Source organism: Megalobrama amblycephala, linkage group LG11 (genome assembly GCF_018812025.1).
Source record: "Megalobrama amblycephala isolate DHTTF-2021 linkage group LG11, ASM1881202v1, whole genome shotgun sequence".
Classification (NCBI taxonomy): Eukaryota; Metazoa; Chordata; class Actinopteri; order Cypriniformes; family Xenocyprididae; genus Megalobrama; species Megalobrama amblycephala.
In genome coordinates this window covers 19979870-19995314 of record NC_063054.1, presented here as the reverse complement: position 1 = coordinate 19995314, position 15445 = coordinate 19979870, and the positions used below count along the sequence as shown (strand labels likewise).

At 39.3% G+C, this 15445-nt stretch overlaps 1 protein-coding gene across 1 annotated transcript in view; it reads right to left on the bottom strand.

Moving 5' to 3' along the window:
- Positions 1 to 8986: 8986 nt before the first annotated feature.
- Positions 8987 to 15445, bottom strand: part of LOC125278800 (apoptosis-stimulating of p53 protein 1-like) — an 8041-nt gene continuing 1582 nt past the window's right edge. The window contains exons 2-6 of the mRNA XM_048208137.1: positions 15219 to 15384; positions 14972 to 15105; positions 14699 to 14865; positions 12296 to 12495; positions 8987 to 10227 (exon numbers count right to left, since the gene is read on the bottom strand). Of these exons, the coding sequence (XP_048064094.1) occupies positions 10186 to 10227; positions 12296 to 12495; positions 14699 to 14865; positions 14972 to 15105; positions 15219 to 15384 (709 nt within the window). The 3' untranslated portion in view covers positions 8987 to 10185. The remainder of the gene's footprint in view (positions 10228 to 12295; positions 12496 to 14698; positions 14866 to 14971; positions 15106 to 15218; positions 15385 to 15445) is intronic.

Genomic DNA, 15445 nt, shown 5'->3' with positions numbered 1-15445 from the left:
TCCTAAAGCAGTGTTTTGAAATCGGCCATCACTATATAAGTCGTTATTTTGTTTTTTGGCACACCAAAAATATTCTCGTTGCTTTATAATATTAATATTGAACAACTGTACTCACATTAACTGATTTAAATATGTTTTTAGTACATTAATGGATCTTGAGAGAGGAAATGTCATTGCTGGCTATGCAGGCCTCACAAAGCCATCGTATTTAATCAAAAATATCTTAATTTGTGTTCTGAAGATGAACAAAGGGTGTGGAACGGCATGAGGGTGAGTAATAAATAACAGAATTTTTATTTTTGGGTGAACTAACCCTTTAAGGACCCACGGCCACCCTGAATAAACACACGAGCAATGCTACTCACCAGAAATTGGCGATAAGCTTTTATGTCAGGTTTCTCCCTGGTTTCTTCAGAAAGGCCAGCTGCTGATCCTTGGAAGTCTTCCGTCTTTCAAAAACATAAAAAAAATGGTACCAACCCCAAACTTTTGAACAGTAGTGTATGTTTGAAATTTTACTTACTAGTCATATGATTCATAGCGCCTTGGAGATGTTCTCCGACAGGAAATCTGCTCCAACTCTGCTGGGGTACAGCAGGCCATCAGCATGGAAGAATCTAGGAACACAAGCATAGAGCCAACAATATTTCAATGGCAGTTTAATTAGAAGGAAAAAGCTAGAGCAGAGGTGAAATGCAGAAAAGAGAAAGAAGAATATACAGAAAATAAAAAAAAATCTTAAAAGGTGCAGTAGGTGATCTGGGAAATGCTAACATTATTATGTTTTTGCTGTTGTAAGTGCATGTGATGCTGTTGCCAGACCAATGCTAAAAGACAGCACACAGTTTAATGGCAAGTATGGATGTGACTGGTGTCTTCAACCTGGTGAGCATGTAGAAAAGGGAAATGGCTTTGTGAATGCCTATCCTTTAGACGATTCCCCTGTAGAAAAAAAGCAACCTCAGCAGTGGGAAGAGGATGCCGTCAAGGCCTCACAGGAGGGCTCTGCTGTGAGGGGAGTAAAAGGAATATCCTATACTTTTGTTTCTGCCATTTTTTAATATCATAACTGGTTTCGTTCCAGAGTACATGCATGCTGTCCTCTTAGGTGTTGTTCGTCAGTTCATGACCCTGTGGTTTGACAGCTCATATCATTGCAAGCCTTGGTATATTGGAACAAGAAAACAAGTCCTGAATAGTCGGTTGCTGTCACTTAAGCCCCCAAAGGAAGTCACACGTACTCCTTCTTCACTGGACAAGTTAAAATTTTGGAAAGCTTCCAAATTTAAGAATTGGCTGCTTTACTACTCATTTGCTGTTCTTCAAGGTGTCTTGCCCTCACAATACCTGAACCACTGGTTGCTTTTGGTTTACGCTATGTACGTACTCCTTATGAGTAACATCTCACGGCAAGCTGTACAAAAGGTTGATCTTGCTTTACATAAATTTGTGATACAAGTTGAAAAGTTATACGGCAGAGAACACATCAGCTTTAATGTTCATCAGCTAACACATTTAGCTGATACTGTCAAAAAATGGGGTCCATTGTGGTGTGTATCTGCATTTACATTTGAAAGTAATAATCATAATCTCATGCTGTATTTTCATGGTACCCAGTGTATACCTGAACAGGTATGGCGCACATTTCTCCTTTGGCGTTACATCTTTAGACAAACGGTAACAGAGCAAAGTAGTCTTGTGTTCGAATACTGCAATAAACTAACAGGAATGAGGCAAGTGAAAAACATTTTTGTTTTAAACAATCTACATCTGTTTGGCTCTCCAGAATTTCAAGCACTGGCACCAAGCCAACTTGCCACTGTTCACCGAACTTTTAATGTAATGGTTTTGCGTCCTTTGCAGTTCTTCAATCGATTTTTACATGGAGGCACCCTGTACACTTCTGCAACATACATAAGAATGCAAAAGCACATTAATTCAGTTGCAATGCTTCAAAATGGAAGCTTTTTGCAAGTTCAACACAGTCTTGTTGAGGGGCCATTGTCATTGTGTGTCTAGTGGTTGTTCTTGTGAACCAGTACCAGTAATTCTTGGCCATCCTCTAAAAAAGAAAACTAAAGTGCCTTTCACTTACAGACAGCTGAACTTGTGTATTGATTTTGTTACAGAGGTCAGGCACGTGCACACATGGACAAAAAAGGGGCTTGAGCACCTGCCCTTTTTCTTCCTCGAGAGAAAGTGCCCTTTTTTTCTGGGGTGCTTTTTTTTAAAATAAATGAAGCAATCACACCTCACACCTGCCTTAATCTACATTTCCCTTCCTTCACCCCCTCTTCCCCCATCTTTTCTCTCTACATGCAGAGATGACCTGAAATTCACCCAAAATCCATATGGTTTAATGTGAACAATCATCACAGAATGCTATACATGTTTGGTATCATCTTGAAGTGTCTGCTATACATGTGTATTGTTTGAAGTGTTTGTCTTGGTCTGAGTATTTAAAGAAATGTTGCAAAAGGCTCGACGCGACTCTGTATTCAGATGAAGCCCACTGTATTTTTCTAATGTCAGGTATGCATCTTACTCTATTTCTGAGCATTTGATGTTTTGTATTGATCATCTTTGAATTGATTATGTAATTGGCATGATACATTTACCTGACTAATAAATTGTCACATTTGATTTTATTCTGACGTACTCTGAAATTATTGACTTCAGTAGATTACGTTGTATCCATTGTTACCGCAAATCTGCGTCAGGTTAGTAACGGACTAAAGTCCAGTTTTGAGTGGAGCATAGGGCACATCATCGGTGATTTTAGAGCTCAGACTAACGCTTGGCATTAGTTCAAGTGTACTTAGACTGTAAAGGCTAAAAAGGGAATTTCCGTTTAGGACAACAAAATGTTGATCGACCAACCTAAATAGGGTGAGCCTTACCTCTGATTATTGTAATGTTACTCTAGCTAATGGCTCGTTTCCACTGAGCGGTATGGTTCGGTATGGTACGGTACGGTACGGTACACATTTTTTGCCGTTTCCATTGTCAAAAGTTGTGAATGGTACCCTAATTCCGAACCGTACCGTACCACTTTTTTGGCACCCTTTCGTTGGGGTACCAAGCACAACAGTACCGTACCAAAAGGGTGGAGCTACACTCTGCAGAACGTTGATTGGTTGACAGAATTGTCACTTGCGCATGCAACAAGGGGAATGACAACACGAGGCGCCACACACAAATGTAGTTCAGGCAACGCGTGCATTGATTATCTTCACTTCATGTAGGCTATATAACAAAACAAAATATAAAACAACCCTGCCTCTTTTCGTTTTTATTAGTTTAAAAAAAAAAAATGAAACCTATTAATGTGTGGTTCAGGCAATATGTGCATATCTTCACTCTATGTAGCCTATAATAAAATGAAATAAGACAAAACAACTTTCTCTTTTTGTTAAAAGTCAGTTTTAATTATCAATAATAACCATTATAAAAGTATAAGTATAAAATATGACAAGCTATACAATAAGAAATAAAGACAAGCAAACAATTCAGTCAAACGTACAGCGTGCGCACTACAACGGTAAAGTTAAATAAATATATAAAGTTATAAAACTTCGCTTTGCCCTCAGCAAAAACAATTTGCCCGAGAACAAATTATAAATTTATGAGACCAAAGATTGCCCGTTATACACAAGATGAATGATATATTGTTTTTAACCACTACAGAGACATCTGAGCCAGCGGCGAATGTCAGAAGGACTAGCCGAGGTACAGCTGCTCACCGAGCGCCCGGTGATCGCCTGGATCTCACAACTCCGACGTCAGATAAAATTTTCAAATAGGCGCTATCTTTATAAATAAACCACCGATTTTAGGTTTAAACAACTACATTCTCGCCTGAAAAACTTTTAAAACTACATTTCATGACAATAAAATAGTTTTTAAATTACGCGGGTTTTTCCTCCGCTTGCTGGTAGGTGTTGCTGCATGGACGTCTGAACTTTGCGATCTTGGTATTCTGCAACACCGAATGTTGGCGTGCAGCAAGCAAAGCTCGTCTTCTTCTTGTGACAGACATCCTCAAGCCGAGAAGCAAGAACAAGATCTGCTGTATGTCCCATATACATATATATATACCTATATGATGTCTATGGTATGTCCTCCATTGTTGTTTACCGTGTCGTTTTCTTCTTCGCACGAGAATGACGTCAATCACTACTTTCCGGCTACACCACGCCTATCAAGTAAGGATACTGTTGGCGGTGGAAACGCAAGCCTGATCAAGGTGTACCGTTCCGAACTGTACCGCTCAGTGGAAACGAGGCATAAGTGTACGTGGGAAACCATGGCATAACCAAACTAAAGCTACTATAAGAGAAGTAATATTGGTCGGCTTATCTGTAGTAGTGGTTATGACCTCTGACTAGAGATAGTGTTACTTTAATTCAAGTGTATACAGATCTATGGGGACTAAACAAAATACTTTTAGATAGAGCAAGCATGAAAGCGGCCTTCTAAACAGTATAGTCAGTTACCTCTGTCTAGTGACCAAGACTGGCGAGTTTGTGATCGTGGGCCCGCATAATTAATGAATGGCCAGTGCGAGGACCCTGTGTGACTCTGAGAACCAAATGAACGAGTACAATAAGAGGAACGAGTTAAATAGAATATTCAAATGTAGAGCCAAATTATTATACAAATGACCAATAATCAATTGACATTCTAAACTAAATTCGAGGTCATAATAACATGGAGTCAAATAAAAGTTTACTTGGAATTAAATTTGTAACGATCTGCCCAATAGGCCGATTTTACATGGATTAAAATTGGGGTCAGATTATACTGTGTGAGAGGTTTGGAGTGTTTAAAAAGATGAGACAGACAACAGAAATGAAGTGAATAAATAAAGTGTATTTACAATTTCCACATGGAACTTAAAACGACACAATAAAACTAGAAAAACTTAGGCTGTTAAAAGTTTGGAGTCCATTGGCACCATACCATAAAACAGTCCTTAAGAGTCCTAGTAGAGTGCTGATAATGTCCCAATGTGAAAGTGTCCACCGGTGTATATACAATGTCCTGAAAGTGATAATCCAATGGAAAAGTGATGTGGTTTGCTGGAAAGGTAAGTCCGTAAAATAAAACTCCTCAATCCAGCTTGTGGTCTTTGCTTGGTGACTTTTAAAGTTCCTGTGAATATTGTAAATACACAATTCTTATTTAAACTTAAACATTCTTTTAACCACTAGCAAACTCACACAGTAAAATCTGACCCCATTTTAAATCTTGTGACTCAACCGATTTGGCTGATCGTTACATATGGTGGCCCGTACGGGGAACGTTTAAGATTTTAAAAACTGTGTTGAGAAAGTGGTAAAAGATGACGACTCATTCTGGTAATGCTGGTCCTTTTAAAACACCTGCTAATTTTAATGATGAACGGATTTTACACCAGTGTGACTGTGAACAACTTTGTGCTGAAGTGCTTTCTCTTAAGAACCTTGTTTTAAAACTGGAGAAGGATTTTAAAGACTCTGTTGAAAGTCATTTGAACCGTGAAATGTGTTTTAGAGAGGCTGTGGATGTAAAATTCAATAAGATGGAGGAATATGTGAAAGAGGCTATGGCGGCATTAGAAAAAGAGGTTGTTGAGTGTTTTCAGAGGAGAGACAAACAGTGGGCTAAACAACTTAAGGAAAAGAAACTTCCGGAAGCCACTGTCCCAACTCCTGCAGAGACATCCAACCCTGTGCCTTCCACCATCTACACCTCTTCACCTCCCACTGACTGTTCCACCATCTCAACACCTTCACAGACAGACAGCACAACAGAGCAAGGAGTTAGCTGCACCAAGACATCATCAGGGCCAGATGTCAGCTACATCTTCTCTGTTCTACCCTTCTCCAGAGAGGAAGTCAACAGCACACAACAGGATGACGACACACTTCCCATCATCTCTTCCACTCCCCAGACCGATAGGATCACAGTGATCAACCACCAGGGCTTGCTGTACCGACAGGTCCAGTGCAAGGGCGGCCAGTACCGACTGCAGCTTGTCGTCCCAAAGGCCTTGATCGAACGAACGCTACAGAGCCTCCACGAAAGGACAACAGAGAGACATCATGGTCGGCTGAAAACTCTTCTCAGCGTCCTGGAGGTTGCCTGGTGGCCAACGGTCCGTAAGGATGTCTGGCGGTATGTGGGAGACTGCGGAGTGTGTAACGTCAACAGAAAGAACAAAGAACCATCTCGTCACCCTGCATCATCACCAACACCAACCATCAAGCAAGGAAGGAGGAATGCTCGAGGGGAGTGGCGTGGGGTACAGTAAGCACCAGGGAGGAACTGCGCAACCTACCCAGGGTTACCCAGGCTGGTATCGACTTCCTCCACTCTGTAATGATTCCCCAGTTCCTTCCAACCAACTAGTGCCTGCATGGGAGTGCCTAGTTTTAGCTAATTTATTTCAAAGACATTTTAAGACACACTTTAAAGAGGATACGCATTTTATGGACAATGGTTGACAGTACTCTTAAGAGACTAGTTTCTTCCCCGTGTTGACGTAGGCTAAGGGGGGGGGGGGGGGGGACTATGTGACACTGTCACACAAAATGCATGTTTTACCACTCTATTTATTACAGTGATTTTATGTATAATAGAGTTTTAATTGGTTTACATGTGTTTTAGTCCATTTTATTCCTCTTAACATTTTAAGTGTGTATGTCTTTAAGAAATGAATGGTTGGCCTGTCATGTGACTGGTCACATGACAGGAAGCAGGTAAAACATCTGTATAAAGAGAGCAGCATGGCAAACAAACAAGAGACTCACTAACAGTCAACAACTCACCTGGATTGCGGAGTTTCCATTTTGCGGACTTACCTCTCCAGTCACAACTTTTGGATTATCACTACTGTGGACATTTGTATATACACCGGTGGACACTCACATTGGGACTTTATCAGCACACTAGGATTCTTGGACTGTTTTAGGGTATGGTACTTGGGACTGTATGCTTTTAACAGACTGAGTTTTCCTGGTTTTATTGTGTTGTTTTAAAGTTCCTGTGAATATTGTAAATACACAATTCTTATTTAAACTTAAACATTCTTTTAACCACTAGCAAACTCACACAGTAAAATCTGACCCCATTTTAAATCTTGTGACTCAACCGATTTGGCTGATTGTTACAAATTAATTTGCCACACTAAAAAGACCGAACGTGCAAGAAACCTTCCCCGTCCTGTGGGAAACTGCCGTTGGGCCAATTGGGCGGGCCTTACAGTTTAAATCCGCGTACTCACTTATATCAATGTTATATATATCATCATGTTGTCCAGCCCTAAAACATATATAGTTTTATAGTATAGTTTACAGTGTTTATTTTAAAACACACAATTATGCAGAATATAAGACGGAAAATAATTAATTGATGAGTTGTCAAACTAATATATAACAATACAATATATACGGTATGATTTTACCTCAAAATCCAACAATTTGACACAAAATGACTAAAACATGTTTCTCTGCCTGGAGTCGTGCTGCTTCTGTGAATTGCAGTGATCCTTCTGTTGGGCCACTCTGCCATAAAGCCCCGACTGGTGGAGGGCTGCAGTGATGATTGACTTTCTACAACTTTCTCCCATCTCCCGACTGCATATCTGGAGCTCAGCCACAGTGATCTTTGGGTTCTTCTTTACCTCTCTCACCAAGGCTCTTCTCCCCCGATAGCTCAGTTTGGCCAGACGGCCAGCTCTAGGAAGGGTTCTGGTCGTCCCAAACGTCTTCCATTTAAGGATTATGGAGGCCACTGTGCTCTTAGGAACCTTAAGTGCAGCAGAAATTTTTTTGTAACCTTGGCCAAATCTGTGCCTTGCCACAATTCTGTCTCTGAGCTCTTCAGGCAGTTCCTTTGACCTCATGATTCTCATTTGCTCTAACATGCACTGTGAGCTGTAAGGTCTTATATAGACCGGTGTGTGGCTTTCCTAATCAAGTCCGAATCGGTATAATCAAACACAGCTGGACTCAAATGAAGGTGTAGAACCATCTCAAGGATGATCAGAAGAAATGGACAGCACCTGAGTTAAATATGAGTGTCACAGCAAAGGGTCTGAATACTTAGGACCATGAGATATTTCAGTTTTTCTTTTTTAATAAATCTGCAAAAATGTCAACAATTCTGTGTTTTTCTGTCAATATGAGGTGCTGTGTGTACATTAATGAGGGAAAAAAATGAACTTAAATGATTTTAGCAAATGGCTGCAATATAACAAAGGGTGAAAAATTTAAGGGGGTCTGAATACTTTACGTACCCACTGTAATTATCTTATAATACATAATACATGATGCATTGCTGTGTCTGTTATCGCATAATTCACACTTTTGGACACTTTCACTTTTACGGACATTAGACAACACTGCAAAATCAAGCTGTTATATTCATATATTTATTGTCCAACATTCCCAATTTTTCTGATGCATGTCCTTAATTTAATTTCATATGTTGGTATTAATTCAGTGTTTATAATGCTAACACTTGAACTTCAAAGAATTTAAACCCAAACTGACTGGGTTTCTAAAGAGCAACGGTTTTTTGAAAAAAAGTGGAAGACTTAAACACAAAGTCTGTAAAATAAACTGTTAAAAGGATTTGATGATCACTAGTGATAGTATTTTATTCTTTGTCATCATCATTAAGGTTGGATTTCAGCTTTAATGTACGTTTTGTTTTAACAAAGCAGCTGATATTGCCATAGAAACTAGTGGACTGCCGACTCGCTTTCACCACAAAATGGCGGAAACGCAGGGCTGCTGCTGGGCGCCGGTGTTGCAATGGAACGTTATATTGACTGTCGCTTCTTGTTAGTGTATATTCTTTGCCCCAGGTCTCACATTGCTTCTAGTAACCAGGCATGACTAAACACTGGTTTAAGCTACTAAAAGAGCGTTAAACCAGATGTTAAAAATCAATTTATTAAGTAAAAACACGGAGAGACTGAGCATAACACAAGGTGACGTGAATTCTTGCTATGACTCATTTATTTTTATTTGTGCACATATAGAACACAAGGTGCGAGTCACTGTATTTCACAGAAGCCCACACGGGCAGTTTAGTCTAACAGCATCGAGTCAAGCATGTCTCCTCTCCCATCCTCATCACAGTATTTACAAGGTTAAACTCCACAATAAAGCTCTTCACTGCCTCAACAGCAGAATATAAAAATCACATGACTAAAAACAGGAGTGGAGTGGAATGGGCTGGTATAATATAAAGCAACATTTTTAAAAAAAAAAAAAAAAAAAAAAAAGTAAAATAAATGTAAATGCACAGAACATTTTCAGCTGAATTCAAGCAAGCTGTCACACTCCAGCCAAATCCTGGCAAGAATGTATAGTGTCTGTTCCTGTAGGCTAAATACTGATCGTATAATGATGGTTCAACTCAATCTCTGCACACTTCACACACTCTTCAAAACACTCCAATGCTGTGAAAAACTCTTCTCTGCACTTCACACTTCTGTATGATGCTCACTGCAGTGAAAAAAGAAAAATCTCACTCGTAGCATACATAAATCCCATACGCAACACTTATATGCACCTTTATGAATCATATACATGCCCATCAGTATATGGGGTTTATCAGTCATAGATCAGAATAATCGTTCTATGCAAACTATGTATATTTTTGTTCTCTGCTCTCATATACTTCCAGTCTATACACTCGTTTTGTAGATGAGCTATAAAATTCACGCACAAGTTTTAAACATATATAACATATCAGCTTTCATTCATCCAGTTCAATTAAAAGTACAGAATTCTCTCTGACAAAGAGCACTGTCTGCCCTGCTCCTTTCAGCAAAGCATCATGGGTAAGCAACTACAAATAAAAGAAAGCTCTTGTCAAAGTGATTAGTGCTTGATCCCCAAGATGTGATGTACAGCTATATTTTACATGGATACAAGAAACCGTGAGAGGAGTGGATGGGGAGATACGGAGGCCTTGTAGCAGAGCTGATGGGGGCAGACCGAGAAACCTGAGGCTGCTTGTTTGGCCTGGTGTGGGCTGGAGAGTGTGTTTGTGGGTAGCGTGGTTGATTGTGCCTCCGGGTTCAGGGCTTAGCAGCTTCACCCCTTCTGTTGTCCAAGTGGCACATAGAGGTGAAAGATGGAGGCTCAACACCTCCAGACATCAGTCCAGTGAGTCACCCAGGAGAGGTTACGCCAGAGACCTCTGACGTGGTTTTATTCTGGGGTACAGCTACAGAGAAACGAAAGAAATATAACCATTAATGTCATTTCATAATATATACTGCCGTTAAAAAGTTTTTTTTTTTTTTTGAAAGAACTTAAAGGGTTAGTTCACCTAAAAATGAAAATTATGTCATTAATGACTCACCCTCATGTCGTTTCACATCCGTAAGACCTCCGTTCATCTTCGGAACACAGTTTAAGATATTTTAGATTTAGTCCGAGAGCTTTCTGTCCCTCCATTGAAAATGTATGTACGGTAGACTGTCCATGTCCAGAAAGGTAATAAAAACATCATCAAAGTCCATGTGACATCAGTGGGTTAGTTAGAATTTTTTGAAGCATCGAAAATACATTTTGGTACAAAAATAACAAAAACTACGACTTTATTCAGCAATGTCTTCTCTTCCGGGTCTGTTGTCAATCCGCGTTCACGACCGCGTTCAGTGACGTCATCGCATCTGCTGAATGTTCCACATGTTCCAGCTGCGGCATTACTATGTCCCACTCGGTGCAGCACAAGCTCTCCAGTTCTGTAGGCATCGTATGGCAATGAAGACATGTACACCACCAGGTCTCCATTGCTCTTTGCCTTTCCGAAGCTTGTGACAGCGGTTGCTGCTGTGTAGGAGCTTCTTCCATCGCTCTTAGTTCTTCGTCCGTGTATTCGGGTTCAAATAAATATGGCTGAGCAAAAAAAATCTTCCTCTGTGTCGAAATCCTTAGACATGTTTGCGAAGGTTGTTTTGTTTACAGCGTGCGTCTCCCTCAGATTGTAAACGAAGCTCGGGTGCACCAGATAACACATCAGCAGCGTCACTGCGGAGTCGTGAACCCGGATTGACAACGGACCCGGAAGAGAATACAATGCTGAATAAAGTCGTAGTTTTTGTTGTTTTTGGACCAAAATGTATTTTCAATGCTTCAAAAAATTCTAACTAACCCACTGATGTCACATGGACTACTTTGATGATGTTTTTATTACCTTTCTAGGACATGGACAGTATACCGTACATACATTTTCAATGGAGGGAGAGAAAGCTCTCGGACTAAATCTAAAATATCTTAAACTGTGTTCCGAAGATGAACGGAGGTCTTACGGGTTTGGAACGACATGAGGGTGAGTCATTAATGACATAATTTTCATTTTTGGGTGAAATAACCCTTTAATACTGTTATTCAGCAAGGATGCATTAAATTGGTCAAATTAATCTCTCAAGTTCTTGAAAATGTGGCGTGCCACAGTCAATACCAGTGTTGGGGAAAGTTACTTTTAAAAGTAATGCATTACAATATTGCATTACTCCCTAAAAAAGTAACTAATTGCGTTAGTTACTTTTTATAAAAACTAATGCGTTGCGTTACTTTTTCTCACCTGGGCTGGGCTTGCTTGTTTGTTTTTTAATAACAACAAAAAAAGCTCTATTTTTGGCAAATGCAAAGGCCCTTTCACACCAAATGTGAAATGAATCAGCCTTAGGCTAAAGGAAATGCATATTTTACGCCTGTACAGTAGAGGGCGCAGCTCAAACAAGCCATTCTGGATTAAAGAAGAATAGGATACAGGAGAATGGAAGTTCAACACTCTTATTTCTAAATCTAATCTAAATTAGTATGGTTGAATTAGATCATTGAAGATCAGCAGCAAAGACATTGGTTAATAATGTGAGATTAAATACATAAAGTATATTTGTGTAATTTAATATAATTAATACAGGTTTGTGTAACATTCTGAGTTTGCATTCACTGTTTTTATTCATTTTGAGGAATACTGAATGTTTTCGTGCAAGTTAGACGAGTAAATGCATGTTCACATTAAGTTTAGATAGAACTACAATCATCATGTTCACACAGCGCACACACATGGGGACAGGAGAGATGTCAGTCAATAAATGTGAAAAAAAACTTGCGTTACTTATTTGAAAAAGTAACATTTTGTTGTAAATTGAAAAAGTAATGCGTTACTTTAATAGTTACTTGAAAAAGTAATCTGATTACGTAACTCAAGTTACTTTACCCCCAACAATGGTCAATACACACTAAAGTAAAGCACAATTATAGTCCATGTGTGCACCTACCCCCAATAGGTTACGTGGCACATAGCCCTCTTTGTCGTTGAGTTTACTCCACCACCACTCTGTCTCGGTATCATCCTTCCTGCGTAGGACAGTAATGGCGTCACCTTCCTGAAAGGAAAGCTCATCTGCGCTTTGAGCCTCATACTCCCACAGAGCGTACACAACTCCCTTATTCATCACACCCATCTTCTCCTGCACACCTGCAAATACAGAGAGAAAGCTATTTCAATGGCTCATGTGGTACAATAGCATTATATACTCATGCATATATTATAGCATTAACATGAGTACCACACAAAAAATAGGTTACACCTAAATATACAGTAATGCTATTGATTTAAAGGTTTGTGTGAGTAAAGCCTGGGACACACCAAGTCGACATCAAAGAATAGATATATACAAAATGTAAACAAACCAGCGCTTGCTTCATTTTAAGCAGCACGTGTTATGAAAATATTTGCGTTTGAAAATGCTCAGGTAGGATAACATTATTAGACCAACTTTCTGTCTGTGCCGTCTTGACTTACTTGAATCACTTTCGCTTTAATTCGTTTTTAAACTCGTTCACTAAACTGAACATCCAATCAGAGTTCCCAATCTCACCGACGGTCCCAACGCTGCTTTAACATGCTGAATCAAACAGTCATGTGGAAGACACCCCAAAAACAGATGCTCGCCGACAGCCCGACGTTGGCCGACAGTCGGCTTGTTGTGTCCCCGGCCTTAAGATGTTTTAATGTTTTTGAAAGAAATCTCTTTTGGTCACCAAGGTTATACTGAATTAATCAAAAACGCAGTAAAACTGTAATATTGGTGATTTATTATAATTTTAAATATGTTTCTATTTTTATATATTTTAAAATGTAATTTATTCCTGTGATGGCGAAGCTGAATTTTCAGCATCATTACTCCAGTCTTCAGTGTCACATGATCCTTCAGAAATCATTCTAATATGCTGATTTGCTGCTCAAGAAACATTTCTTGTTATTATCAGTGTTGAAAACAGTAAAATCTGTGAAACTGCATTCTTTCAGGATTCTTTAATGAGTAGAATAAATAAAAGTATTAATTAAAAAAAAAAATCTTACTGACCCCAAACTTGTGAATGATCGTGTACTTAATACGTTAATGTTTTGTGGAAAAGCTTTGGAACATTTGGAGAAGTTCCACATTATAAGTGAGTTGACAATGGGCAATGAATCGTTTTTGTACAGCAGTTGGTTTCACTTCATTCAAAGCGCTCTAACTCTGTACGCTGAGGACATCTGCTGGTTAAAGCCTTGTAAATGCAATGAGAATATGGCACAAAATATGTTCAATGACATGTTCTACAAAACATCTATAATATCAAGTATAATATATAGTAAATATTAAACATAAATTATCTGTGTATGTAGTCTTTTATTTATTTGTAGCCTTTATTTGTGTGTATGCTCTATTTCTTTAAATTAAAAGTCACTTGGTTTGATATTTTGTCATCTAATACAGTGACTTTCTTACATTAGGTGAGACTTGAGTGTCCAAACATTTTGTAGATGAATTTGTACAATTTAAGAGGCACAAATGGATTATTTGGTTAATTTTAGAAAAATATTAATTGCCTTCACTTTCCCATAAGCTTCTAACAAGCTTCTATCAAATAGGATGGTATGAGAGGACAAACACATTGGGTCTCATTCATGAAACATTCGTAAATATACGAGTAAATATGTGAGTGATTTGCACGTAAAGAGACCTTCCCGAAAACTCTTCTCCTGATTCACAAATACTTTGTAAACGTCAGAAGTGATAGTGAAATGTGTGTGTGTGTTAATGAATTCCAATCAGTCGTAAATGGGATGCGCATGCACGCTCATTCTCAATTACCATAAATCCCACCCATTAAATCTGACTGACAACTATATATGGGCATCATATTATGACACCAAACGAAGGATTTTGGCTATTTTATAGGAAACAATTTCCATAACAATTAAGGGGCCATTAGTTTGCCCAGCCCTATTGAAATCAATTAATTATTTGATTAAAGTGCTCCATTTGCAGATGCTATTACTGGCTCTCATAATAAAAGTAAAAAGAAAAAGACGTATGTAATTACTATATATAATATGTTTTCAAAATGCTGTGTAAATATGTAGCTTATTAAGGTGAATTAAAATGCAGCCTTATTAATGAGCAAAACGTTCGGATGTTAAACGCACTATTTACGCGTGGCTGGGAGTAGGTGTAGATTTCTTTCGTACCAACTAACATTTGGAAAATACTAATATTTTAATGAATCCGAAAATTTACGGCAGAACCACTTTACACACGATTTACACAAAAATTCGTTCTGCTCGTGTTTCATGAATGAGACCCAGTGATTCTCTGGAGACCCAGAGAGGAAAAGAAAGATGCTCTTACCATAGAGAAACTGTGAGCACTGTATGTAACCCTCCTCCATCTCCTCACATTTGTCTGCTGCCGTCTCCACATCACTGATGGTGGTGGCAAAGATGGCAGCACCAGACTCCACCAGCAGCTTACACAGGTGCACGCTGTTACAGGAGGCGGCACAATGCAGGGGCGTCCTACACACACAGACACACGTCAGTGAGTCCGTCTACTCAACACCTGCTAGCTTAAACTGTCTGATCAATCTCTTTCACACTGACAGACCCAACAAAGTGTCCTCACCAGCCATCACTGTCTGCTGCATTCACATTAACACCAAAGTCCAGCAGGAACTTGACGATATGGTGGTGTCCAGCGCACACTGAGTTATGGAGGGGTGTGATGCCCTCATCATTAGGGGTGCTGGGATTGTCAACCTATGAAATGAGAAGAAATAAATAAGAATTAGTTTTTAAAAAAATGGCAAAATCAATCTGTGTTTGTAAGATCTGTTCGCTACGCCACATGGCATACATGTCAATATACAAACCTCATAGATTATCCTTTGTACGAGGTCAAACTCGCCCTCCAGTGATGCATCCAGCAGCAGAGCGAGTGGGTTGAACTTCACTCTAAGGCCGTGACCCGTCCGCTCTGAGTCGGGCTTCTTTAGGTTAGTGCGTTTGCCCTGTTGAGGACATGGACCATTAGGCTTTGTTCACACAACACACAACCTCATTTGTTTTTCAGATCTGATCATTAGGACTGACTGCCTGT